Below are 24265 nucleotides of genomic sequence, written 5' to 3'. Positions count from 1 at the left end.
ATAGTTGCAGCAATTCTGTCACTTGGCTACTGTACATTTACAGTGTCAATGCCCACCCATCATTTGCTTGCTGGGGAGACAGAAGTACCTTGAGGTTTTTGCAGCTCTTCATTAAGTACTTTACATCATAGATAGATGGGAAGAAAAGGTTCAAAATATGGAAAAATTCATGTTCCTCTTCAGGTAACCTGGAATCTGTCAACAATTTGACCATGTAGCCAAAGTCATAACCACTGAAAACCAAAAACATACAGAAACCAGATAAGCAGGCAACACCTGTACTCAGTCGGTACCAATATCTCATTTTTCACAAGAGTTTTATATGTCGTAGATTTCAAAACATTTTCTGATGTTTGTAAAATTTCTCTGGATTAGAACCAGAATTCATCCTGATCACCTGTGTCAATGTTGGACTTTTGAATGTTGTCTGGGTGCCTCCACTAACCTCTTACAGAACAGCTAAGCCTTTGGGAAGAACATGCTTTTCTTCCCAAGACTGCAAGTTTCTGTAGCTATAGGCAATACAGAAAAGCAGGACACCTTGTAAGTATCTGTTGTGAGCACCTCCTTCCTCAAGTCCTTTTACCTGCTGATACCAAGGACCAGAGGCTACAAGACAGACAACTAATTTCTTCCTCTACGTAAACACCAACATTTTAAGGACGGAACAAAAACCTTATTTCACAACGCACACAAGTTACTAAGTGTAGAAATCATATTTCAACTTAGTAACTCCCACCAGAGAGGAAGACTTGTAACAGCAAAAGGACTTGCCAGCAACGCACACACAAAATTGAGACCACAGTGATCTTGGATCATGATCTTGGATCATGTAGCCAACTAGTTAGTAGAAAATGAAGTGCCCAGTGTCCTTACTTCTTAAACTTGGCCTTCGTATCTTTAAACTTATTTTAAGAACTGTAGAGCTGCTAATTCTTCTCCTTCAAATGTGTCAGTCTCCATGGACAAAAGCACAGTATTTCAGTCAGAAAGACTTCTCATTTCACAGCATCAGTGACCATGTCAGACCTACCTGTGGAAGGACAGCCACTTCACACTGTCACTAAGGACGACCCCAGATGTCATAAGCAATTCTGCAAAGTGTAGGGTATCAATCCCTTCTTCTTCATGCTTCTGGAACTGCAGCCCAGAGCTGGCAAGGAGGTCTATGGAATCCTGAGAGTACATGTCCTCCCTGAAGGAGAAAAACAGCTTTTGCACTCAAGGTGCTATGCTACCAAGTCAAGGCTCATTTCAGAAAAATTCTCCCCACACTGTATTTCAAAAATTGGAGTGACCAATAGGCTATCTCTGGGTTCCACATTTCTCTCTCTAGAAAATTCAAATTTTAATACCACTACTGCAGCCTCCTACATCCAACACAAGCTATTCTGCAATCATAGCTAGTTAGTAATTCTGTTGGTAGTGCAAATTCCAAAGATCCTACCTCCATATAACTGAATGATGTTTTGAAAAACATCACTTCTGCAACACCACAGATGAGAGCACAAAGAAAAGGGGAGCTCTCCCAGACAAGAAGACATACAACTCCAAAGCACCAAGCATCATTCCTGTCTACATTTTTCTTTCTCACTTCACAGCACACACCACCATATCATCATCTCCTCCAGTTCCATCTCTGGGAGTAAACAAAATTGCATAATACTTGACTATGGAAGGACAGGGATGAGTGATGATATGCTTGGTGGAGAGCTGAGCAGGAACCTGATTTCTGTAGTTTGTTTCATTTGAGAGGCGAGGTGGGAGTGGGAAGAACATAACACAAAGCAAAATTTATGACCACTTCACTCTGATTTTGGTACTTTCAAGAGGCTCACAAATTTGTGGGAGTAAATATTGCAGCTTTTGGGTTCAAGAACTGTATGACCTGCACATACTAGCTATATACTTTTGTAACGTTTTCCAATAAAGTCCCATAAGAATAGTGATGGATTTCCTATAAATGTGTGGTTTCGCCAGATAAACCCTCTCTTTATTTCCAGGCAGCTGTAGTGGTAATTATGCTGAGTTCTCTTTACAATTACAGGGGAAGGGATAATACCTGTTTCAACAGTAACCCAGGGTGTTACAGCATGGAGGAAACAGGAACTGCCACACTCCATTTAACAAGATTCATTCTCCTGAACAGGTGTGACAATTACACAGTTTATATTTTAGCATGGATTTGTGAACAGGCATTTTCCTTTTTGCTGAAAACAGTACATCCATTTATTTTTAGCAGAAAGAGATGGATTTTTATATATAAAACATAAAGTTTCTGACTATTGTTCCAGAAAAAAAAATTAAGGCACATAAAATTACTGGGGATAGGCTATTTATGAAAGAAAGAGTATTAAGGACAGGATTTTAGCATAGCTTTGACTTCCAGAAACACTGCAAATTCCTGTCATGCCAAAAGAGGTTCCCACATAATCTGTGTTAGAATCTAAATTTTTATCACTCAGAACCAACATATGGACACCTGCATCTGCCAAAGGAAAGCATCACTTCACAGGGAATAGGTGATTATTCAAAAGACTCACGTAAGGTTGAATTTAAAGTTGAACTGCCAGGTGTTGATGCCAGAAGGATATTCTCCTTTCTCATTTGTGAAAGTCAGGCCCAGCTGGATAATTTTCAGAAGATCGACGTTACACCGAAGGAGCTGGTATTGATAGTCTATGGAACTGCGGAATTCACCAATTGGCCTTACAACAACTCCAGGAAACTCTGTGTCCTAAGAGAGAAGGGAAAAATCTTATTTCACCACTTACTTTATCAGAAGCCTATTCAGTTCCACACTTGCAGATCTTGGCACTTCATTCTGTGAATTGCTCTGTAAAAATCACTTTTTTCTTTCCTCTCGTTTTCCCTATTCATGCAACTTTTAAACTGCTACAAGTCAGATACTAAAAAAAAACTACACAATTTGTTAACTTGCATTCGTTTATTACAGGTATCCCTTCTTGCAGTTTTGTTTTAGTCCAAAACAAAACTGTTACAAAGTCATCCGGTACGCACTACTGTACAAACTAAACATCTCTCTCTCAAAGGACTAACTCATTTTCCCTAAATCTACTAAAGTGGACTTTAATTATTTATTTAATCAGTGTTCTTTCACATTCTAAATACAAGTTAAACTTAGCACTCTGACCATCTTCATTCAATAGTCCAGAGATAGTGATAACCTTCACCATTTTTGAGGAATAGCCAACGCCTACATTAACGAAAACCACTGCCAATCAAAACAGACCTTAACAACACAGCAACTATCTATTAGATGAAAAACATTTTACTTGGCTAGCGATAGTGTGCTATCTTTGCTAAAACCCAAACTTCCATACTATTTTTACTCTGATTAGGTCACATAACTTCCATGAAGGATGCAGTGCTGTGTATCTGAAAAAAATTCTCCCTTGCCCAAGATCTTTGCGTCCACACTTACAGCACAGCCACTAAAACTGAACATAAGCACACTTTCAGTGAGATCAAAGAAAGAGAAGCAAGAAAGATCATTTCCCATTGATATATGGTAACAAAAAAAAAAAATCATATTCAGTTACACAACTGCATTTTACACTGAAATACCCCACGCTCTACAGGGGCATGTGTTTTTATGGCACAATTTTATTAAGGACTTTTCATACTTTAAAGTTTAGTGTTCCTAAGCAGACTTGGCGTAACTTACAGTATCCTAACAAAAACCAGTTATTTCTGTAACTGGCTCCTGCCTAGCAAATGCAGACTTCTACGAGCAGGAAGAGATTCCTCCCACTTGGGGGAAATTCTGGTCTTCTTAAACAAAGCTTTCTGAACACACTGTCATACCTACAACCAGAGTACTTTCCTTCTCTAAGAATCAACATCTGACCTCACTAAAAAGGAGGCAGCCTAGCTGACTAGTTGTCATTTGCAGGCCTTTTGTCCTGCAGGACCATGGCATCTTCCATAACCAAATGGAGAAAGACATTCAAAGGACAAATACACTGATGGAAAACTAAAAATTTAAACCCAACTGTACATCTAATCAGTTTCATTTTCCTGTTGCACAAACTCATACGTTATAAGTAGCTAAATGTTAAATTAATTCAGGTTTTTAAGGTGGTCCCTCTCTTCCCCATCCTTCATTCAATCCATACTCAACATACTTGTATTAAATTCTGGAAAGAGTCTACTGAACAGCTTTCTATTTTTTCACCACTTAACTTCCAGATCAGTTTGACTGGGAATGGGGAAAGTAATTTCTCACTCAAGCATCAGCTTACTCCTCGACCCAATAAAATCCCTTGACTAAGGCAATTAGGTCAAGTATAAGATATTTACCATTGCAATGTAGCTGTAACTTAGAACAATCTCTCGAATTTTCCTCATCTCTTCTTCCAGATTGTTCGCCCATACTTCACAGATAACCTGGCTGTTCTCTGCAAGGGCTGCTGGCATCTTGCAGGGACCAGAGCGATGACAGCTGATGTTGAATTCAGATGACAGCGCAGAACTGCAAGCTATGCGGTCTTACCAATGTGCTGCATTAAACAAATAAATAATGCTTTATACAGAGAAAGACTGACATATAAGAATGAACGCTCTGTTGGGAGTCACGTCCCACTTCCATTTTCACCTTCAACTAGCCCGTTTAAAGTTCACATCGAGTTTTTTCTTGTTTTTATCACTTCCTGCAAACATGCTGGATGAGAAGAAAATCTAGAGCATCTTTTCGGGTTGCAAGAGGGGATGTGCAATTAATAGTCCAGTTATTTATGAAAACTGTCATTCTCCCTATCTTTCCTCTTCTCCAGGCATAAGCTCTGAAACTTTGGGCATAAGATGTACAAGCAGGGAATCCTCGCACTTAATATGGAACTGTTGCGATAGTTTTTAAAAACAGTAACAGAATGCTTCACAGGCTACATTTACAGGCGTGAGCCTCTCTGAGGTAACTCAGGAAACGCTCGGGTGATGCATTTCAGCCCACACTGACAGCAGCCCCGGCGGCGCAGCACCCACGGTACCTCACCGCTTGTTTACCGCTCCCGCCGCACCGCGGGCAAACCGCTCCCGGGCCCGCAGCCGGGGCTCAAGCGCCGCACGCACCGGCCGGGCCCTGCGCGACCGGCTACCTGGGGCTGCCTGCGCCGGCCGGAGGGCCGCAGCCCACCGCCGCCCCTCCCCCCCCCTCGGCCCGCCGGCAGGGCCTCGCTGCTTCAGGGCCCCGGGCCCGCGCGCCGCACTGCCCCCCGCAGCCTCCCCGCCGCCGTCCGCCCCGCCGGGGCCGGGGCCTGGCCGGACGTGGCTCATCCCGGCCGGGAAGCCAGAGGGCCCCCCGCCCTCCCCCGTCCCCGCCGCCGCGGGCTCCCGCGCAGCACCCGGGGCCGTCCCGCCCGCACCTGCCTGCGCGCCGCCAGGCCCCGCCGCTCGCGCCGCGGGAGCCGGGCCGCCCGGCCGCTCTAGCCCTCAGTCCCCCCCGCGACTCGTCTGCTCCGGCGCTCCCCATCGCCGTCCCTGCCCCCACGCTACCTGCCCGGAAGCCGGGGCCGGGCCTCTCGCCTCCGCGCAGGCGCGATGCGGCCCCCGCCAGGGGCAAGACTTCCGGGTTGCCGCTTCGGCTCTCGCGAGAGATGGGGAGAAGCCGGCGGGGCGCGCGGTGGGGTACGTTGCTGCGCGCGCCTGGCCCGCGGCTGCGCGCGCTCCCGCGGAGGGGAGGGGAAAGGGAGCGGGCGGGGGAGCTGGAGCGCCACGCGGTGGGGCGGCCCGCAGCGCGCGTGCGCGAAGGCCTTGGCCTCGTCGTGGCTCGTCTTTCCCCACCCCCAGCGCGGGCTTATGGGCTCGCCCGGGCTCCGTGCTCTGGGCGCGGCGGGCGAGTCCAAAGTCCGCGGGCGGGGGTGAGGGATAAGGGAGTTGGTGCCCTCCTCTCCCAGAGGGACCGGGAGCCTCGAGGCTGGGTGGCCGGAGGCACCCACCGGGTCTCGGATGGGCTTCCAGCATGGCGGCGTGGGGAGCCGCCCCAGCGCCAGGTCCCTTGGGGCAGGGGCTGCACCAGGCCCCGGCTGAGCATCCCTAAAAGAAATGGCGGCCCTCCCTCACGGGAGGCGAGTGGGGCACAGCAGAGCCCTCGGGTCGCTGCAGAGCCCGCTCAGGCCCGGGCTGCCGTGCGCCATGGGCCCCCGCAGGCTCACCGGCCTGGGCTGTGCGGCCCAGCGGGGCAGGACGAGGGGCTGTTTTTTGAGGCCAAGAGCACAAACCGCTGCTGTCCTGGCACAGGTTGCTCACAGGTTGTTATCTGTAGCAAGACTCTTCGGTTGAGGAAATTCTCCTTCTTCCTGCAGAAGTTCAGAAGTAACTGTTAATATATCTGCTATGTCTGCAGACTTCTAGGCTGGCTTCTCGTCTTCCAGAAATGCTATTTCAATTACATTAGCAACAGAAGTTTGTATCCAGAAAAGCAGCGTAATGTAACTTCTTGTGTAAGGTGGCTGCCAATGCTTGCTTTGCTGGTTGATGCTGACAGCAGATATGCAATTTATTTGGAAGTTTGTCTGCTGATAATTGAGCATAGATAGTATTTCCTTTCTGTTAGATTGCCAGCCTTCTGGACGCGGTTGCATCTGTTACAAAATCCTGCAGTTCTGGTGCTGCTGCAGAATTGTTTTCTGCCCACCATTTGGGAGTATTTCCTCCCACTGAATCCTAACTACTTGCCTACCATTTTGATAAAAAGTATTTGGAAAAAAAAATCTTGGTACCTTTTACAGTTCAGACGTAGTTCAGTGTCTCAGGTTTAATGTTCATACCTCAACAGAAGTGTAACTTTTAGAAAAGAGGTTATTCCAAGTACTGCTCTCTATCAAGTGACCTTGGTGCTGTCAGCATCTTATGACATCCCATTATTGAACATTATTTGGATTCAAAGTTTATCTTCGTAGATGATAGATAGTTACCATTTTGCCTTAGCTCTGCAGTCTCTTGTGTTGCGTAATTTATGTATTATGCAATATGCTAGATTGGCAAAAAGTAATCGCCTTTCTTCCCATGGTCACTTGAGTTTGGGATTTTGTGCAAGAAAGTGTTGTTAGCAAGTAAATACAGCAGGCTGGATTACAGCACTCTGTAAATATAAGGTTAGATTTATTATTTTTTTTCCTAAAGGGTTCAGAATAAAATACAACCATTTTTCTTTCTTACAAACCCAGTGCTTGAAGATATGTTAAATCCAAGGGAAAAAGGGAGGATTAATCTTCTCAGGAAACCAAAATATGTGTGCCTTGCTACTCTAATAAAAAGTGTATTGGAGGAAATAATCACTTGTGATAAACTGCACTTACAATGTTTTAATGGTTTGCATGTAGTTTAAAAAAAACGCTCTTCAGGGATGTTTACGAGCATTGGTGGTGAGAGCTGGAAATGTTGCTCAAGGTGAACAGAATTTTTTTTTTCAATCATGACTAATTTTGATCACGGCTAATAAAGATGAAAAATAGCTGGGAAAGGCACCCCACTCTTTATGAAAAGTCCCATAGTTCTTGTATTTGGAAGTTAGTTACCAAACTTGCTTCCAGGTCCAACACTCAAAAGCAGGACCTTGAAAAGTCCTCAAACCCTCTATGCGGTTCTGTTAAGACCACAGTGAAAAAACAGTTTGTCTTGTAGACTTACTACATCCTGAGGTGGAATAAAGGGCTTTAAACTCAACATTTTCACCTTGGTCAGCTTGAGCTGCATGTCCTGGATCGTGCCATGTTGAAATCATTGTGCATTTCCTTTAGAACTTAGTAACAGCACTGCAAATGGTAGAAAACTTACTTATGGAAATGTTAAAACGTGAATTGAGAGTTAAAAGATGCAGCTATTGCTGGCTGAACACGTTTAAACCATAACAGCAAGGCTGTAGTTGACATTTTCCTAACCCTTCCATTGCTCCACAGATGCTTACCAAAAACCACCACAGTACTGGGTGGTGGCATGTGTGCCCTGGCAGATGGTTAGAAATATAGTTCAGAACGCAGGGAATTAACGATAAAGTTCAGATTCCTCTTCAGCATTAGAGGAGCTATCAATGTGGGTTTGTACAATCCTGAAAAATAATTCGTAGTTTTTCTCCTAATGTTTTTTTCAAACAGCGAAACAAACAGTGACTATTACAAAACCTGTGGCGAGTGAACAAAGAGAAGTTATTTTTATGAAGTGTCTGATCAAAAAGTCTTTCTGCTGAGAAGACATCAGACTTCGTGCATGCCTCAGCAAAGATAGCACTAACTTCGGAGTGTTTGTGATGAAGATGCCAGTGCAGGGCACAGGCTAGCTAACAGACAGAAGCAACTTGTAGATGACTGCCAACCTGCGCTAGACACAAACTTGCACCAGAAGGTAAATTACGCTTCCATCCTTATGACTAATATGCTGAGCTGTCTGTTCCTATTGGGTATAAATATTTCAGAGATAACCCGTGTCGGGATTGAACAGCGGTTAAAAAGAAACACTGAGGTTTGTGAAATTCACTGGCTTATCACCTACTTTTGGCTATTGGATGGATAGTCCTCCCAGTGCAAGCTCAAATCCAAATAAATATCGACTCAGGACAACATTCATATGGCACTCCTCTCTTGAAATGCCAATTTCCTCTTCCTCCTCTGCACGTGAGTAAATAGTTTGAAGGAGCTGCATTCCTCCTAGGTGAGTGTGCTGGCCATGATAAATAACAATTAGTAGCAACAGCTAAGAATTACAAACTTTTTCCCCACCAGGGAATAGCTGGGATTAGTCAAGAGAAAGTGTCAACGAAAACAGTAACACAGTCTTAAATCTGAAATGAAGGAACAGCAAATGTTTACCACACTAAGAGGACAAACACCATGAGGGTGGGACAGGAGTTCTGGGAATACTCTCCTTCCTGAAAAAAAAAAAGTTAATTGATAAAAATACAGACGTAGTAGTAGGTACAAGAAACCAGGCTCAAACAACGAGGCAGCACCATTATTCATGCTTGCAGATCGCTCTGCGGCTCTAGCTGCTGCTGGCTTGAGATGTTGCTTACCAAAGAGCATGTGTTGCTTTACCTGTGAATGGCCATACAAGGGTAACCGTGAGGCAGAGGTCATATTCCTTGTTCTTCCTTGGGTGGAAATATAAATCTGGAAGGTTATGGCAAGTAACATCCTCAGTTCTCAGGGCTTAGCTCATAATAGGGCACTGTACATTAGGTAAGTAACAGATTGGGGCCACATTTGCATAATAAAGACCAATGCTGCTGCACATTGCATCTCCCTCTCTGCAATGCCATAATTACAGACGTTATGGTCTGTAAACATCATATTTGAAGACAACTAAGCCCAAGCACATTCTAACCTATTTGTATCTTGCCTTACAGTTGGAATCAATACCTGTAACTGGTTGAGAACACTATGTAGCAACATAGTGTTGGTGTACTTCATAGAGTTAGTACAACACAATGAAAACTGGACTGCTGGGGTCTTTTGCCAAATCTCATAGTAACCCTTATTGCTTTTAACAGATAGACCTTTAACCCATTGAGTTGCACTGGCATTAGCGATTTTGTGTTCAAAACGTGAGTTAGTGCATTATAAAAACTACTTACCTTTAAAGGGGTAGGTGGCTTTTTTATTCTCAGATACAGCCATTAACTCTTGATGAAAAGCTCTTACCTGCAGAGATGTATTCCAAACCCCGAACTGAGTGACAGCATGCACATATACACAGGGAACACTGCCAGTACTAACAGTGACATGGCACTGGCTTCACATGACTCGTCTGGGAGGGGACAGCCAGCTCCTGCTTGGAAACACACCCCTGTCACATTTGCCTAAACCGTCATAAAGTTTCCACAGCAGTAGTGAAAGGTGAGGAGTTGAACTCTGGGCTCTGAATAGACACAAAGGACTTCTCCTAGACTACCATCAGCAGGAGGTGAGCAAAGAATGTGCAGCCAGAGTTCAGGGGTATACTAGCTTGAAAAGATACGATAGAAACTTTGAGGAAATCATTAAAAGGCAATGGCATGTGTCTGTGTAAAGTATGGTTGTAAGCTTTCCTAGGCACTGTGGTTGCCTTCAGATGTGGGTAGTGCTTGGCACAGTAGGACATCCACCAAGCACAACATCTAATCCTGTGTCTGTCCACACAGTGTGGCTGATAAGCAACTTTTTGGGTGACCAGGTAAGCTCTTATGTTTTCCTTTCTATACTTTCATGGATAATCATAGCCTTTTTTCTCTCAGGCACGGTTGTTTCCCACTATCTCTCCACTGTAACTGTTGATTCTAGTGAAGTGAGGTCTACTACAGAAGATCCAAGCAGGAGAGAAAAAGGAATACCAAGAAACTGTGGTGGGCAGCACGTCCATCACAGCAGATGTACCCTGTTCCTCCGCTGCACCTGCCAGCAGCAGGGCTACGGGGCTGGTGTCAGAAGCAGGAAGCAATGCAATAGAACCCTGGGTACAACACAAGGGGAAGCACTTGTGTGGTTTGGGACTGTCTGGAAACCGAAATGTAAGGGGACCGCAGAGATGGGATATAAATAATAACATAATTTTTAAAACAAATGTAGAAAATACGGTAGTTCTTTCCTTTTAGACTGTGTTGAGCATTTTAAAACATGACTTAGACAAACTAGCTTCTTCCGATACCTGAAGTGGAAAATTCAGTGGAAACAGATCTGTGACTTAATGAACAGTTGTTGGACAAATTATGAAGTACATGGAAATAATAATAAATAAAATGTATTAGAATTATTTATTGACTAGTGTGTGTTTCCCCTTAAATGTCAAGAGACTGACTGGAAAAACAATTGCTTTCACTTTAGGGTTACAAATTTGGTTTGGATCAATTTTGTGTTAACTACTTCGAAATAACCGAAAAGGAACTTTTTTTTTTTTAAACAGCACCAGTTCTAGTTCATATTTGGAAATAGCTGCAGACAGCTGAGATCTTCGCTGGTTGATTCGGGGCTGTATAACATGCCAACATGAGATCAGTGCCAAGCAGTTGAATGGCTTTCTTGTTTGCCGAAACAGCCGTGGTTACGCGAGTGCTTTTTTAAAGTATTTGGTGTATTCTGAGTCAGAAGAGGCATTATCCAACAAAAAAAGAGTAGGTCATGAGATGCTGGGGAAAGCTTAATCCATCAAAATTTAACTTTTTCATTTTTTAAATGTAGATTTATTTTTTTAATGTAAATAATGTAAAAGTTTATCTTGTAAATGTGACTTAATAAAGGTAGTACACTGAGATTTTAGGGAGAGTGAGGGTAAGCAGATATGGCAGTACTGTTTCTTTGCCCAAGCGAGACTTCTATCATAATTTGATTATTTTAAAAGGAGTACTACTAAAATTATTATAATTTTACCTCTTTCCTAAACTCAAAGAATATGAGACTCAGTGAAGCAGTGGCTCTTTCTCTTCCTAAAAACTCAGAGCCACACTTTCTGCTGTGCTCTGCTCTAGCTCTTTGCATACAAAGACTCAGCAGGGTTTGACTCAGCACTGCTGTATGGAGGAACCATTCCGGAGCATCAGCCTTCCGGCAAGCAGCTGAGATAACCCTATTATGCCTTCTCTCTCAAAGATCTAACATTGTCTGCCACAGGGTCATCAGAGAAGAATAATCTCTTTAACCACAGAAGACTATGGCCAACACTATTTACTGTGCTGTCCCAGCAGAATAATTTCATATTGCTGTTTCAGCTCCCGACTGGGTGGTTGTAGAGGAGACAGAGTGGGGAGGTGCACAGCAAAGGGGAAGGGATACGAGTTACAGCAAGGGAAAATCTGATTAGATACTAGGGGAGGGGGTGGAAATTAAGTAGTTGAATACTTGAACAGATTTCCTAGAGAAGCTGTGGCATCTCCTTCCATGCAGATACTCAAAACTCAACTGTACAAGACTCCAAACAACCTGCTAAGAAAGCTGGAAAGGAGCAAAGCCTCAAAAAAGAATGGATTATTCAAGCCTGACATATTTCAAACATTAGCAGTGTTTTCTCGGAGACAGTGGGCATACCTGCACTGAGAGGACCCGTGTGACAAGATGGGACTGTAGTGCATGTTATGTAACATAAAAATGCATCACTGGAAATTAAGATGAGGTCAGATCGTCCTGTGGCAAGTTATTTATGCTGTTCTATCCAGGCCAGCAGGTTATTTGTGGTTGCTACTTATAGGTATTCTTCATCAGATATGTTGGAATCCAACTATATTTTTTCAATGAGGTTGTGGTTGGAAAAACTTGATATATCAGAGGAAAAAAATCAACATACAGAAGATTGCATAGACTGGCTTTAGCAGCTCACAAATTCTAATAGCAAGGAGCTCTAGATCTGGGGAAAGACGAGAAGTCTGAGAACACTGTGACTTCCTTAACACATTCTTATTTTAAGCAATAGCAACTTAGGGCACCTCTCACTCTTACTTTCTTTGGCCAAGGGAGACAAAGTTAACTTGATTTTTTTTTTTTTTTTTTCCTTTTTAGGCTGATACCAAAACTTAGCATTTCCCATAGGAGTACATACAACACTAGTGTTAAAATAGGGCGTTGGGAGTTCAGGCTCACAGTTTCAAGTTTCAAATCACTTTTTGCCTTTTTTTTTTTTTCCTTCTCCGAACTGTTTCACATCAGTTTCTTCCACTAAAGTATGTAGTTTGATGGACTTGGCCTTGTCCTTTTCTGTCCAGGAGTAAGCAGGAACCCAAGCAGGAAGGTGGTGTCCAATTTTTCTGTCTCGTGCCCCTTGACCTGCATACTAACATGCAACTTAGGGAAACAGAGCTGGTAACAGCTGTAAATAAACAGAGTTGCATTTGTAAGAACGTACCCAGAAAGCTATCATTTCAAGCTTTTCAAAGTATAACCTCCTGGTTAATACGGGGAATTCTTTTTTGGCAGTGTATTCCTCCTTTCTGAAACGAAACACTGCAAGAGGACTACTCCTAAGAGGCTTGCTCCATCGAAAAGGTAATAGAATATCATCTTTCTAATTAATAGTTTTCCAGCTCTTTTTTTCTATGTACCTTGGACAGGTGCCTTTACCTTGTTTCTGCTTTCCTTTGTTACCGTAGGTAACGTGGTTTGCTTGAATAGTCTTCTAAGTATGAAAAGCAAAATGGATTACATTCTGCAATCCACAGTAATCTGGCCTTCATATTGTAATTCACGTGTTTGTTCTTAAAGATGGGATGAAACCAAGAAAACCTTAAGGAATGTTTTGTTAGCTTTTGCTAATTATTATTTATGGTAAGAGTGCAGCAATATAAAAAGAGCAACACAGTAATCCTTAGGACAGCATGTCCTGAAATAGAGATCTTTCCATAGCCAACAGCAGTGAAGCTCCAGCAACTACTTAAACCTTGGGTTAATTTTATATATTTTTATTTATTTATTACCAAACCCAGCAACAAATAGTCAAGCCAGAGCCAAATGCAGGGAGAATTATTATGAGATGGCCATCTGTCCATTTAGGACTTCAAACACTCAAATTGACCATAGCAGCACTGCAGCAAAGATGATTTTCTCACTTACTGTGTTCTTGAGCTGTTCCTCTGCCCTGTGAGGGGAGGTTTCGTGGGGCTCTACTGTGTTAACTCTTCATGGCACAAACTCACTTGGATGTAGTCAGATTTTTGTTTTCATCCTTGTTAGTTTAACAGCATGTTGTCATTAATGGAAGAACATGTCCCATATCCTCTTTTCCTTGCAGTCTGTGAAGGGCTGGAGTTCCTACTGAGTGCAGTGTATTCCTGGGCCAGATCAAGGGAGGCAGCTGTGCCACAACACAACAGTGCCACAATCAAAAGCTTTGGGTTTGCCTTTTCTCCCGTTTTTCTTTGTTACTCTTGCATCCCTGTTAGTCTCCCAGGAAAATACTAACTCACCAGGAAATACGGGAGGTTTTTCTTCTCAAAAGCTCAGCATTGCTTGATGGCCAACACGAAGGAGGGAGCAGGACAGGACAGAGCACAGAGAGTAAATATTTTACAGTTTTGCAACCGAACTTGAAGTTGAGGGGATTTGTTGTAGTCAGCAGTGTGTTCTTCCACACTCCAGCCGTACAAGGTTCATTTACTTAGGTCACTTCTTATTTCAGATGAAAAGAGACTCTGGATATTCCACCATGGCTGAGCAGCAGAAGCAGGTAAAGGCTTATAGTCATCTTTTAAACAAAGCATTTTGCAGGTGCTTTGGAAGGCTGGATGTGTCAAATCATCTTCTAAAAGAAGTGACAGATACATCCATCCTCTGATCACTTTAGCACGACTAGGAGCTCATCTCTTATGACTACAGCAACATTTTCCCAGCATTTTTCCCTTCCAGTGGACTGCAGCTGCGGCACCACGCGGTGAAGGGCCTGTGTTCTTTGCTTGTGTGGCAAGAGACCACAACACTCCCCTGTAACCAGAAGCTGTGCCACCTAACCGGACCCAGTCCTTCAAAGTGGTCCTGCTAGACAGTATGTTTCCCAGCAGATGTGCCCCAGTTTCTTTACCTTGCAGGCAGCAACCCTGTTCTGCACTTAAGGAAACTGCCAGCTTGTCCAAGCCCTTCAAGGGCAAGATCTCAAGCAATCCACAGATCAGGGTTTGGAAACTACTGTGCCGGAGCTGTTGGCATGAAGAGGAACAGGGTGTTAGCACTTGGACTTGATCAACAAGATTTTTTATTTTCTATGTAAACTTTCTGCTTCCACAGCTCACGTAATTACACTGTGTGGGATTCATTCACATAATCATTTCATCACATGCAATAAAAACACAGCCTTAAAACAAGACAGTTTCTAGCCAAAGGGCTTTTAAAATGGCTAAGCTTTAGCTACCCTCTGTCCTGTCTCAAAGCAGGACATAAACAGTGTCTGATGAATATTAGGAGTTACTAGGTTTTGAAACTCTGAGTTCTTCAGCTGGAAGATGCTAAAGAATCTGCAATACTATTTAGTCTAACTAAAAAGTCTTACACTTGTAAGACAACAGAGTTTTTCTTTGGTATGTTCTTCAACCCAAGAGAAAGAAAGACTTACATGATTCTGTTAAAAAGCTCTAAGCTTTTTGTAGCTTTTGTAACCTTTTTTCTAAAGAATATGTAGATGGTGTTTCAGGGTCTAAAGAGTGAGAAAGTCTTATCTCATGTCAGCATACATGAGGCATAACGTGGATGCAATTGGAAGAACGAAACTGCTAAGAGAGCAACTCTGCAGCCCAGAGCCCAGCGTGCGCTATCTGAAGCTGGAAGGGATTTTATTTTTTTTTTGCCAGCCTTGCATTTGTAGTTCAGTACACCCAGTGATAATGCTGGCAACAGATCACATTACTTCTAATATAAACTTATAGGGTTCACAAACACCAAGCTGTAGGGCAAGAGTCCTTTAAATTACTTCCTTCCCAGTTGCTAACTTGATTTAAAAAAAAAAAAAAAAAAAAAAAATGATAGGAGGAAACGGTTGTTTCATTTAACAAGGAAAGTTTCAGTGCTAATGAGCAAAGTTCTGTCCTGGGACAGATAAATATTGCTGACAAGTCCTGGGAGATGCTTAATGTTCTGTAGCTGCTACAGAATCTTAAAGCTTTTAGTGCTAAAAGCTGTATAGAGAGGATTCCTCTATATTGCATTACCTTAAACACACCTGCATTCAACATTTATTAGTGAGCTGTCTCTCTTGTTTGTCCTCTCTGACGGGAGGCAAGCAGGACAGCAACTATGAATCATGCTATTTTTACTCCAGTCTGTTTGTGCAGCGCAACACCACAGTTAAAAAACAGGAAGGACAGAGTAATGAACAAGACGCTAGCCAGTTATTACACTGTATTATTTTAGAATTGCGTTGATATTTCTAAAACAGTTGTCCTGCAGATAAGTATAATACATATTCACCCAAGAAAACCCAAACTAAGACTGTGGAACTCCAGAACCAGTTCCAACTTGGGCTACTCTAAAAGACTGATAGTTAATTATACATTGGTCATATATATCTGCTAAAAAACTTGAGTTTGAATATTTAAATGCTCAAATATATTGAATACTGCTTTTTGAATATACTAACTCCTGGAATCAAAACATCTCGCTGGTAGTTTTCTGACTGTCTTGCAGTTGCTTTGTATAGTTAAAATCCGTACCGTGATAAAAGAGTAATGCTAACATCACAGCTGCCCAAGAGTATTTCTTCAGTAGGTGACATTTCTGTGACTGAGAGCAGGGGTTTAGAGAACTTTACACTTTTCATTAAGAGCAGCTGTTGCGGTTTTCCAACAGTGGCTACCATGTTATTATACATTTTTAAAAAATATTTTAGAAGCATTTAACGTCCTTGTTAATGTGCAGTTGTCCTATACAGCTGGCACCTACTAGCCAAGTTGCACTAGTTGTACTAAGAGCTGAGTTGTACCTGTGATGGCCTAAAGGCACAGCAAAGCGACTTATGCAAGGAAAGGTAATATCGTGTATTAAACCTCTGTTACACTTGGGGGAAAAAAGGCAAGCTTCTGGGCACGTGAGCCTGACTTCAGCATCGGTCTTCAAAGCAAAGAGGAAAGTTGAGAGGAGTGGTTCTGGATTAACTGGAGCTGTTAACCAGATCATCTGAAGCACAACAGTTTGGCCGCTGCAGGGGGAAAGCAACTGGGAGGGGAAAAACACGGAGCGAGGGAGGTGTTAAGGTGGATCACCATTCCTTACCCCCAGGTCTTCCTTCGCTACTGCTGCGAGTTATCCAGAAGCTCCTTATGTTATAATCCTCCAGGCAGCAAGAAGCATGCCAAACAAAACCAAAGGGGGCAAAATCAGTGGTCCTTTCTCTCCCTTTGGTTATTCCAGAGAAATTCCATGTCAGTGACACTTCGGGTCTCTGTAAGCATGGCAGGCGGATGTGGGTGGGCTCCCTCCCCTCGGCTACACTCAACAGCCCATAACAGCTTTGTTACCTTCTTTCGAGAGTCTCTGAAGCAAAAAACAAAAAAACCCATTTTAAATACAAAACCTGCTAGTGCAGGACACAGCAGGACGTACTTACCCTTGTTGCTTGCTCACAGGAGGAGAAGCTCAGGGATGCTGTGAAGATCACTGCCCGTGTCCTTGGTACGGGCTTGCTCATATTCACCGTCTTGGCGAACTCTGTTTCTGGGTAAGATTTTTTCCTCAAGCCCCATTGTTCAAACACTTTTCTGTGGATGGAGAGAGGAAAAAGTGGATGATGAAAAGATGGGCAACCAAGAACACTTATTCCCACAGGTATGCACAGAATACCTGGGACACTTTAGGCCGTTTCTGGCAGACAACATGGCTGAAGTTCTACTACCTGTGTGAGGGAAAGGAGCGGACAATCTTCTTCCTTGGTGAGTTTTAACAACTCTGTGCTGTAGGAGGAACAATCCGTGTATTACATCTAATAGTAGGACATGGACATGCCTTCCCAAACTCACTCACCCTCCCACAGAAAAAGCATGTGTAGGCTTCAAAGCCAGCCCCAGCTGATGTGGGACACCTGAGCTGCCTTTGAAAAGCTGAAATGGTTTTCCTGTGAAAACACTTGGCTCAGTGAGAGCTGAATGAGTAAAACCCATTAATGAAAATTAAAGTTAAAATAGTGAATTTTACTCTTGCCATAGCACCTATAAAACTCTTCTCTGTCTGTGATTAACAGCTGGCGAACAGCCTGTAGAGACTTTGCAAGGTCCCAGGGATCAACTCAACCATATCCTGCTTGTATTTACAAAAAACCACCCATGACAAGAGATGCCCCAGCCATCCAGAAAAGCCCTTTCTTAGCCTCAGTTGTGGCACATTTCAACCTAGGAGACATTTGTCTACTCTAACCTCTTCCCCATTCCCAAGGTCTTACCTGGATGTCAGAACTTGCCCATATTCCATTCTAAAGCATCTCAGGGCAGAGGATACGCACCTGGCACACCTGGGTCCCAGCAAGATCCTCTGGATACTATGCCACCGTATTTTGTTTCTGATTTAGCCATAGCTCTCCATTCATTCACATATCTCTGCCTTTTCCTCACGCCACAGGGGCTGCGTTGGTGCCTTGCCTTGCTTTCTGGTGCTTCAATGGAATCCTTATGGTGGCTGATGTAACAGGAAAGCCAACTTTCATTACTCGCTATCGCATTCAGCTGGGCAAGAATGATCCTGTAAGTATTTCCCACTCTGCCTCTTCTGCTGGCTAAACACTTCCTGCAGTCTCCTTAGGCTAGGAGCAGGGAGAAGAACCTGTTAGGCTTTTGTCTTGCAACCAGGTAGGGTTCAAGGGAAGTCAAGCTGAGTCCTGTATATCCATTGCGGAGAGGAAGGCGGTTCTTGTAATTAGGCTACTGATCAGATCTGGCTGGGCTGCTTGTTAGAAAGTTGATCCCAAAACTAATATGGAAACTGCCTACAAATCTGAAAGCTTTTTATCCGTCCGACTCAAGGCTGCGTTGCTTCTGAATTAGCCTCACGTCCTGACTTCTCTTTTGCAGGTGGACACAAAGAAATTGCGCCAAGCCATCTACACAGCGCTGTGTAATCAGTTCTTTATCTCCTTGCCCATGCTTGTGCCCATGTTCTACGTCATGAAATGGTGGGGCAGCACCTTCAACAAGGAATTACCCACCTTCCACTGGTTTCTTATGGAGCTAGGCATCTTTACCTTAATAGAGGAAGTTCTCTTCTATTATACACACAGGTGAGTGGAGCACAGGAACAGGACTCCGTGGTTTTCCTCCATGCCTTTAAGCTTGTACCCTTCTCCTGCAACAGCAATGGTCCCGGTCCCCGCTGTTCCACCAGTCTTGTATTTATAAGGGAAGACTTCCAGGTCCTGAACTCCACCCTTACAACATGAGGCTTTGGTGCTGTCAGTAACTACAGTAAGCAAAAATGGGTAAAATTACGAAGGTGGAGCAGCTTAGAAGCAAAGGAAGAAAAAACCCAGGTAGCTTTACACAAAAGCTGTGGCCCAGCATTCTTTGAAAAGAGATGAACAAGACTGACTGTCCTGAAAGAAAAAAGCTCAAGAGGTCAGTGACTGATCTCACATTCGCTTGTACAGCACCTATGAAACGGGGCCTGGCAGCTGACACCGCAGGCGTTCTAAGCACTGACACCAACATTAGAGGAAAAAACTAAAGCAAGGAAGAAAAAAAACCTGCAAAAGGTTGTGCAGAAGCAAGCACAGCAATCTCAGAAGTATGTAGGTTTCCCTTCTGGACAAATGCACTCAAAAAAAAAAAAAACCTGTAAAAAGCCATTTCTTACAAAGCACCCACAGAACATAAAATTCTGACTCTAATAGTTGCCAGTGGGAAAAGTCAAAACAGTGAGAATATAAAGCGAGTCTTCCCCTAAGCAGTACTCTCCCACGTCTGAGCAAATGAGTCATTCAGGGATTTTGATGTATGGAATTTATCTGGATTTAAGTTTAACATCAGCCAGTGGACACATCAATTGTAAGAGGGATCAATACCAAAGAGAGAGCGAGGGAAGCCAGGAGTCCTACGCTCTTATTCCCAGCTGCTCTGAAATCTTTAAGTTAAAGAGGAGACATGAGCAAGTCCCCAGCAGAAATTCTGTGTTCCTTTCTTGCAGAGCTCAAAACTTGCCTTTCTCTGGTTTCTCTGCTTAGGCTCGTTCACCTCCCGGTCCTGTATAAGCACATTCACAAGAAGCACCACGAGTGGACAGCCCCCATCGGTGTGGTCTCCATTTATGCTCACCCAGTAGAACACATAGTAAGTGGGTTCTCATGTGGTCACCTCCCAGTTTCTGCACGGAGTGTGATTACCGTGGGATGAGGAGGAGTCGTAAGAGAAGAGAAGTAAATGTTCCTTGGACGCTTCTTTCTTAGGCAGAGGAAGCTAAGCTGCTTTGCCAAGAAGCCTGGCTGTAGAAGGGTCACAGTACCTGTTCATACTGCACTCCACTAGCTTTAAGAGCCCAGATGCAAGTGCCTCCAACAGATAAGGAACCAACTGCATGGCGATTCCTTGAGCACAGAGAGGGCTAGTAGCACAGACGGTGCTTTCAGCACAAGATGTGACACTTACACAGTCCAGGTTACTGCATGGACTCAGAATTCTGTTATGATTTTCATGCTCGCGGCTGGGATCAGTGTTTTCAGGAGCATCTCCCAGCACTGCTTCAGCTGAGATTTCTCACGAAAACACATCCCACCTTCAGAAGATTCCACTTATAGGCACTTTCTCCTGTTAACAATAGTCCTGGGCTGCCACACCAGCTCTGTGAGTGTCCCTAACTGACAGTCTTTGGGCAGCAGGATAACTTTTTATGTAAGCCCAACTGAGCCTAGCTGGTGCTGTCAGCTTGGTCTGGGCAGCGACAGCTGTTTGTGCCACCAGTAGGACACAATGAAGTGATGCAGGCGGGATCATCACATCGCTGCCTTTGACTGCACATGTCCACGGGCCATGCCCTTTTACAGCCGGGTTTCCCAAGAGCAGCTTCTGCATTACTCCAAGGTGAAACTGAAATTCCTACTTCTGACTCCAGGGTGATTTACTGCAATCATGCTGCTCTCACACCCCTGGTTTGATCTCACATCTGACTCCTACTACAAGTGTAGGGAGCTTGGGCTGTGACAGTGTTTTGCCGTAGTTGTAATTATTCCTTTGACGATTATGTAATTTTAGTAATTTTTGTAATTATTTCTTTGATGATTATGTAATTTTAGCAAGGTGTTTGCGGACGGATCTGCCCTTTATGCTGTTTGTACAAAACTAATACGATGCTATGATGCATCACCCAGGTGAAAGAATTCAGCTTCTAGAGGAGAGGCTGCTTGTTGCGGACCCGTTAATGAGGCTGACTTTGCCTCTCATTTCTAGCTCTCCAACACGCTGCCCGTCATGACTGGCCCGATGGTGATGGGGTCCCATATCGTTTCAATCGCAGCATGGTTCTCCCTTGCTCTCATAACAACAAGCATTTCGCACTGCGGCTACCACCTGCCCTTCCTACCGTCGCCAGAGTTCCACGACTTCCACCACCTCAAGTATGTCTGGGCACCGCTCAGCTCCCCACTCCCCTCCCGCCCTTCCTGAGGCTCGAGAGCGTTTCAGTAACTCGCACACGAGCGGAGCAGCCCGGCAGCAGGCTGAATGCTGGTTCTCAAAGCAGTTAAAACAGCCGTCGGGGTTTCAGAGGGCAGAGCCCACTGCCCACGCAGCTGGCAGGCACCTCACTGACACCCCCCCTCCTCCACCAGCTGACGCAGAAACTTTCTCCAAAGCACCAACACCGAAGCGGGGCTGGGCATTTCGAGTTTCCAAAGATGATGGAGGAGGAAAGCACGCAGAAAGCACACGGTGCCTGCAGTAACGGGTATTCCTGGACTTCCCCAGCACAAGCACAGGGTCAGAGCCTGCTCTCTGCAAGGCTCTGCCTAGAAGTTCAGGACACAGCACGTGGGCTAGAAGGAAGACAGAGCAAGGGCAAGTCACACAGCTGAAATAAATCCGCAGGGAGCTTTTTTCTCTGTCCCTCTCAACACACTGGCATTAGTAACGTTTTCAGGTAACACTTTGCCCAATCAATCCCAATTAACCCTTCCCGGCAGAGATTCCCAGCCACCTCCTATACTGGAGAGGGCAGAGGTTCGGCAGGTTGTTCAGGGATACCTACACAGCACCGGAGGAGCTGTTCCCATTCCCCAGGTGCGCCCTAGATCCAGGCACGCTGCTCCCACCAGTTTGCCTCCTGCAGAAACGGCCGATGCGGCTGCAAGGGGCCCAGCACCGTAGCAGGAATCCTGTGGACGGCTCATTAGGGCTCTGAAAGGAGATGGAAATACCAAGAGCAAGGTAACCGCAGTAACTTCCAGTGATGTTTATTCTCTGGTTTCCAGGTTCAACCAGTGCTATGGAGTCCTGGGAGTGTTGGATTATCTGCATGGCACAGACACAGTGTTCAAACAGACCAAAGCCTACCAGAGACACAGGGTCCTCCTCAGCCTCACGCCGCTCTCAGAGAGCATCCCCGAGGCACCCAGGGCAGAGTGAACCAACCCAGCAGCCTGCAGGGTGCCGCAGAGCCCCGTGACTAGCAGAGCAAGAGACAATGATTTATGCCAAATAGTATTTTAATTGGGAAACAAGTTATTGTTCACACGTAAGAAAACCTGAAGCTGAACTTAAAACATGCGACTTGAAATGACTGCACTTTTGCTGCCACTATTTTCTACCTAAGGCAGAAAAAAAAAGAACTGCTCCAGAAAGCTATTTTAAAACCACATTTAGTGGTTTTTTTTTCTTAATTACTTGCACCGTTCCTTGTTCTAGCTGCCTGCACTTAAGCCAGATATGTTCTGGGCCACATGGCTTTGGGGAGTTAAGGTTTTTGCACTTCAGTTTTCACTCTTTGAGCAGCATTCTGCAGAAATACCAGCAAGATCACTGTAACTACATGTAATAGTATTAAACCCACTACTTTTCTGAGACTTTGAACACCTGGGATACGAGATGCAACCCCATGGAAAGTCAGTGGGGCCAGAGTTTTGGAAACACGCAACAGAGGCCTGACTCCCCCCAAGTTTTTCTTCATCCTGGTCTGACCAAGGGCCATCACGGCCTACATCGCCACTCCACAAACTAACAGCTGCAAACGTGAAGCCAGTTTCCCCATCGTGGGACAGGAGAGCTGGGGGCTGATGTGCTACATGGCAGAAGCCCTGGTCCATCACTTCCTCCTGCTGAGCTCCATCTTGCTCCCCACACGCCAAGAGGGGTCACAAACCAGAACTGCACAACGTGAAGTTGTTGTGAAACGCACAACGTGTGTGAAGTGTCTGCACAACTGCAGAAAGAGACTTCCCAAGGGAAGAAGAGTCCCGGCTGTCCTGAGTTGCGTGGACACCAGTGAAACCCTGTAAGAAAGGGCCCAAAAGAGCATAGCATCCATACCTTTATGTGTGTCCGTAAGTACCTACACGACTGATCGATCCTATCTGGGGGCCTGGGACAAAAATGACACGTCTCACCATTGCTAGGCCGTGTCCTCCGAGGAAGCTCCACCCGAGGAACCAGCTCTTCTCCCACCCTCCTTCAGCCCCTGCGACCGCACAGCGATGAGCCCAACCCGTTCATGTCCCCTTGGGGAGGGCAAGTCAGCAGAACAGAAAACCCAGGCTGCATTGTCTTTTGAAGTTTTTATTTTTATACATTTTTTTTGTATTAAAAAGGAAAAAGCATAATTACCACAAATTACAAAGGACTAAAGCATTACTAGAATAATGAATCACATCAGCCTAGAAAGCAGATACTCTGAATAATATTAATGTTATAATACAAGCTCTCATTCAAGTATTTTACATTTTTCTCTTTTCCTTTTATATGTGATGATGATCCTAGCACATGAGTCAAAGATTATGTACTATCGACAGAAGATGGATCATGTACAGTGGGCCATATTAACAAGATTTTCCTCCCAAGTGATACATGGTCTGTGATGAGTCATTTTAAGTTTGTCTCTACGATAAATGCAGCTGAAGAAGGTTGCACACACTTTCTAGTTTTGGGAAACAGAAGGCTGAGGTTGGGACACACAGGGTTTGGAGAAGGGCCAGCACATCGAACCATCACCCCTTTTGCTCCTGGCAAGCGAGCAGAGGGCCAACCCTGGCCGCGTGGCTTACTGGGGGTTTCTGAGCCACAGATCCAAAGGCTTCCAACCCCAACGGGACCGGGACAGGCTGGGAGAGGAGGAGGGGGAGTGGGGCTGCACCAGGGAGGCTCGGGGGACCCTCCTGGGGGGGGGTACCACCGGCACGAGCCAGCCCCGTGCAGAGCTGATGGCTGGAGAGCGAGCCACAGGGGACAGCGCAGGGACCCCGGGGCTGACCCGAGCACGCTCTGCACGTCCCCTCCGCTCCTCGGGGCTTCCCACCAAGGGGATGTGCTTGTCACAGATACATCGGTCCTATGTTCAAGTGTCTGCAGAAAGTGAAACTGTAAACTACTCATTGAAATGCTGCCCTCCAGCCACCCACTCCATGCCACTGAGATGAACACTATCTTAAAAAAAAAAAAAAAAAGTTGTCATTCAACTATTACCTGTATTGGAAACTTAAAAAAAAAAAAAAAAAAAAAGAGAGAGAAGTCAGTGAGGCATTTAACACCAAGTGTAGCAACCCTCCCTTAAAAAGAGCCTAGCATCCATTTCAAACAGTGACAAAGTGACATAACCAGTCTCAGGAGACAGGAGAAAATAAGCATTTGCAAACACAGCTTGCTACATTTACAGTTTTCCTTTTTTTTTTTTTTTTCCTTCCTTTT

General features: G+C 44.6%; 2 protein-coding genes across 7 annotated transcripts in view; one reads left to right on the top strand and one right to left on the bottom strand.

Annotated features, from left to right (window-relative positions):
- The window catches only part of CNOT8 (CCR4-NOT transcription complex subunit 8), an 8929-nt gene extending 3306 nt beyond the window's left edge, over positions 1-5623 (bottom strand). The window contains exons 1-5 of one of the 4 annotated variants that reach the window (XM_040603184.1): positions 5515-5623; positions 4324-4523; positions 2544-2737; positions 1034-1195; positions 89-233 (exon numbers count right to left, since the gene is read on the bottom strand). In XM_040603184.1, coding sequence (XP_040459118.1) covers positions 89-233; positions 1034-1195; positions 2544-2737; positions 4324-4440 — 618 coding nt within the window. In that variant the 5' untranslated portion in view covers positions 4441-4523; positions 5515-5623. The other 3 variants (XM_040603185.1, XM_040603186.1, XM_040603187.1) reach the window with 3 other exon arrangements.
- FAXDC2 (fatty acid hydroxylase domain containing 2) lies at positions 5585-24265 on the top strand. Of its 3 annotated transcripts, none has more exons than XM_040603183.1 (11): positions 5585-5646; positions 8115-8361; positions 12894-12962; positions 14092-14139; positions 17024-17115; positions 17223-17326; positions 18009-18130; positions 18458-18663; positions 19603-19708; positions 20822-20988; positions 21841-24265. In XM_040603183.1, exons 4-11 carry the CDS (start codon positions 14092-14094, stop codon positions 21992-21994), a joined length of 999 nt encoding a protein of 332 aa, XP_040459117.1. In that variant the 5' UTR covers positions 5585-5646; positions 8115-8361; positions 12894-12962; the 3' UTR covers positions 21995-24265. The 3 variants fall into 3 exon arrangements, with proteins under 3 accessions (XP_040459117.1, XP_040459116.1, XP_040459115.1); XM_040603182.1 differs by having other exon boundaries at positions 8115-9918; XM_040603181.1 differs by having other exon boundaries at positions 8115-10167.

This window comes from Falco naumanni, chromosome 8 (genome assembly GCF_017639655.2).
Source record: "Falco naumanni isolate bFalNau1 chromosome 8, bFalNau1.pat, whole genome shotgun sequence".
Classification (NCBI taxonomy): Eukaryota; Metazoa; Chordata; class Aves; order Falconiformes; family Falconidae; genus Falco; species Falco naumanni.
Note: the sequence above shows the minus strand (reverse complement) of the source record. Positions and strands in the feature narration are given on the sequence as shown.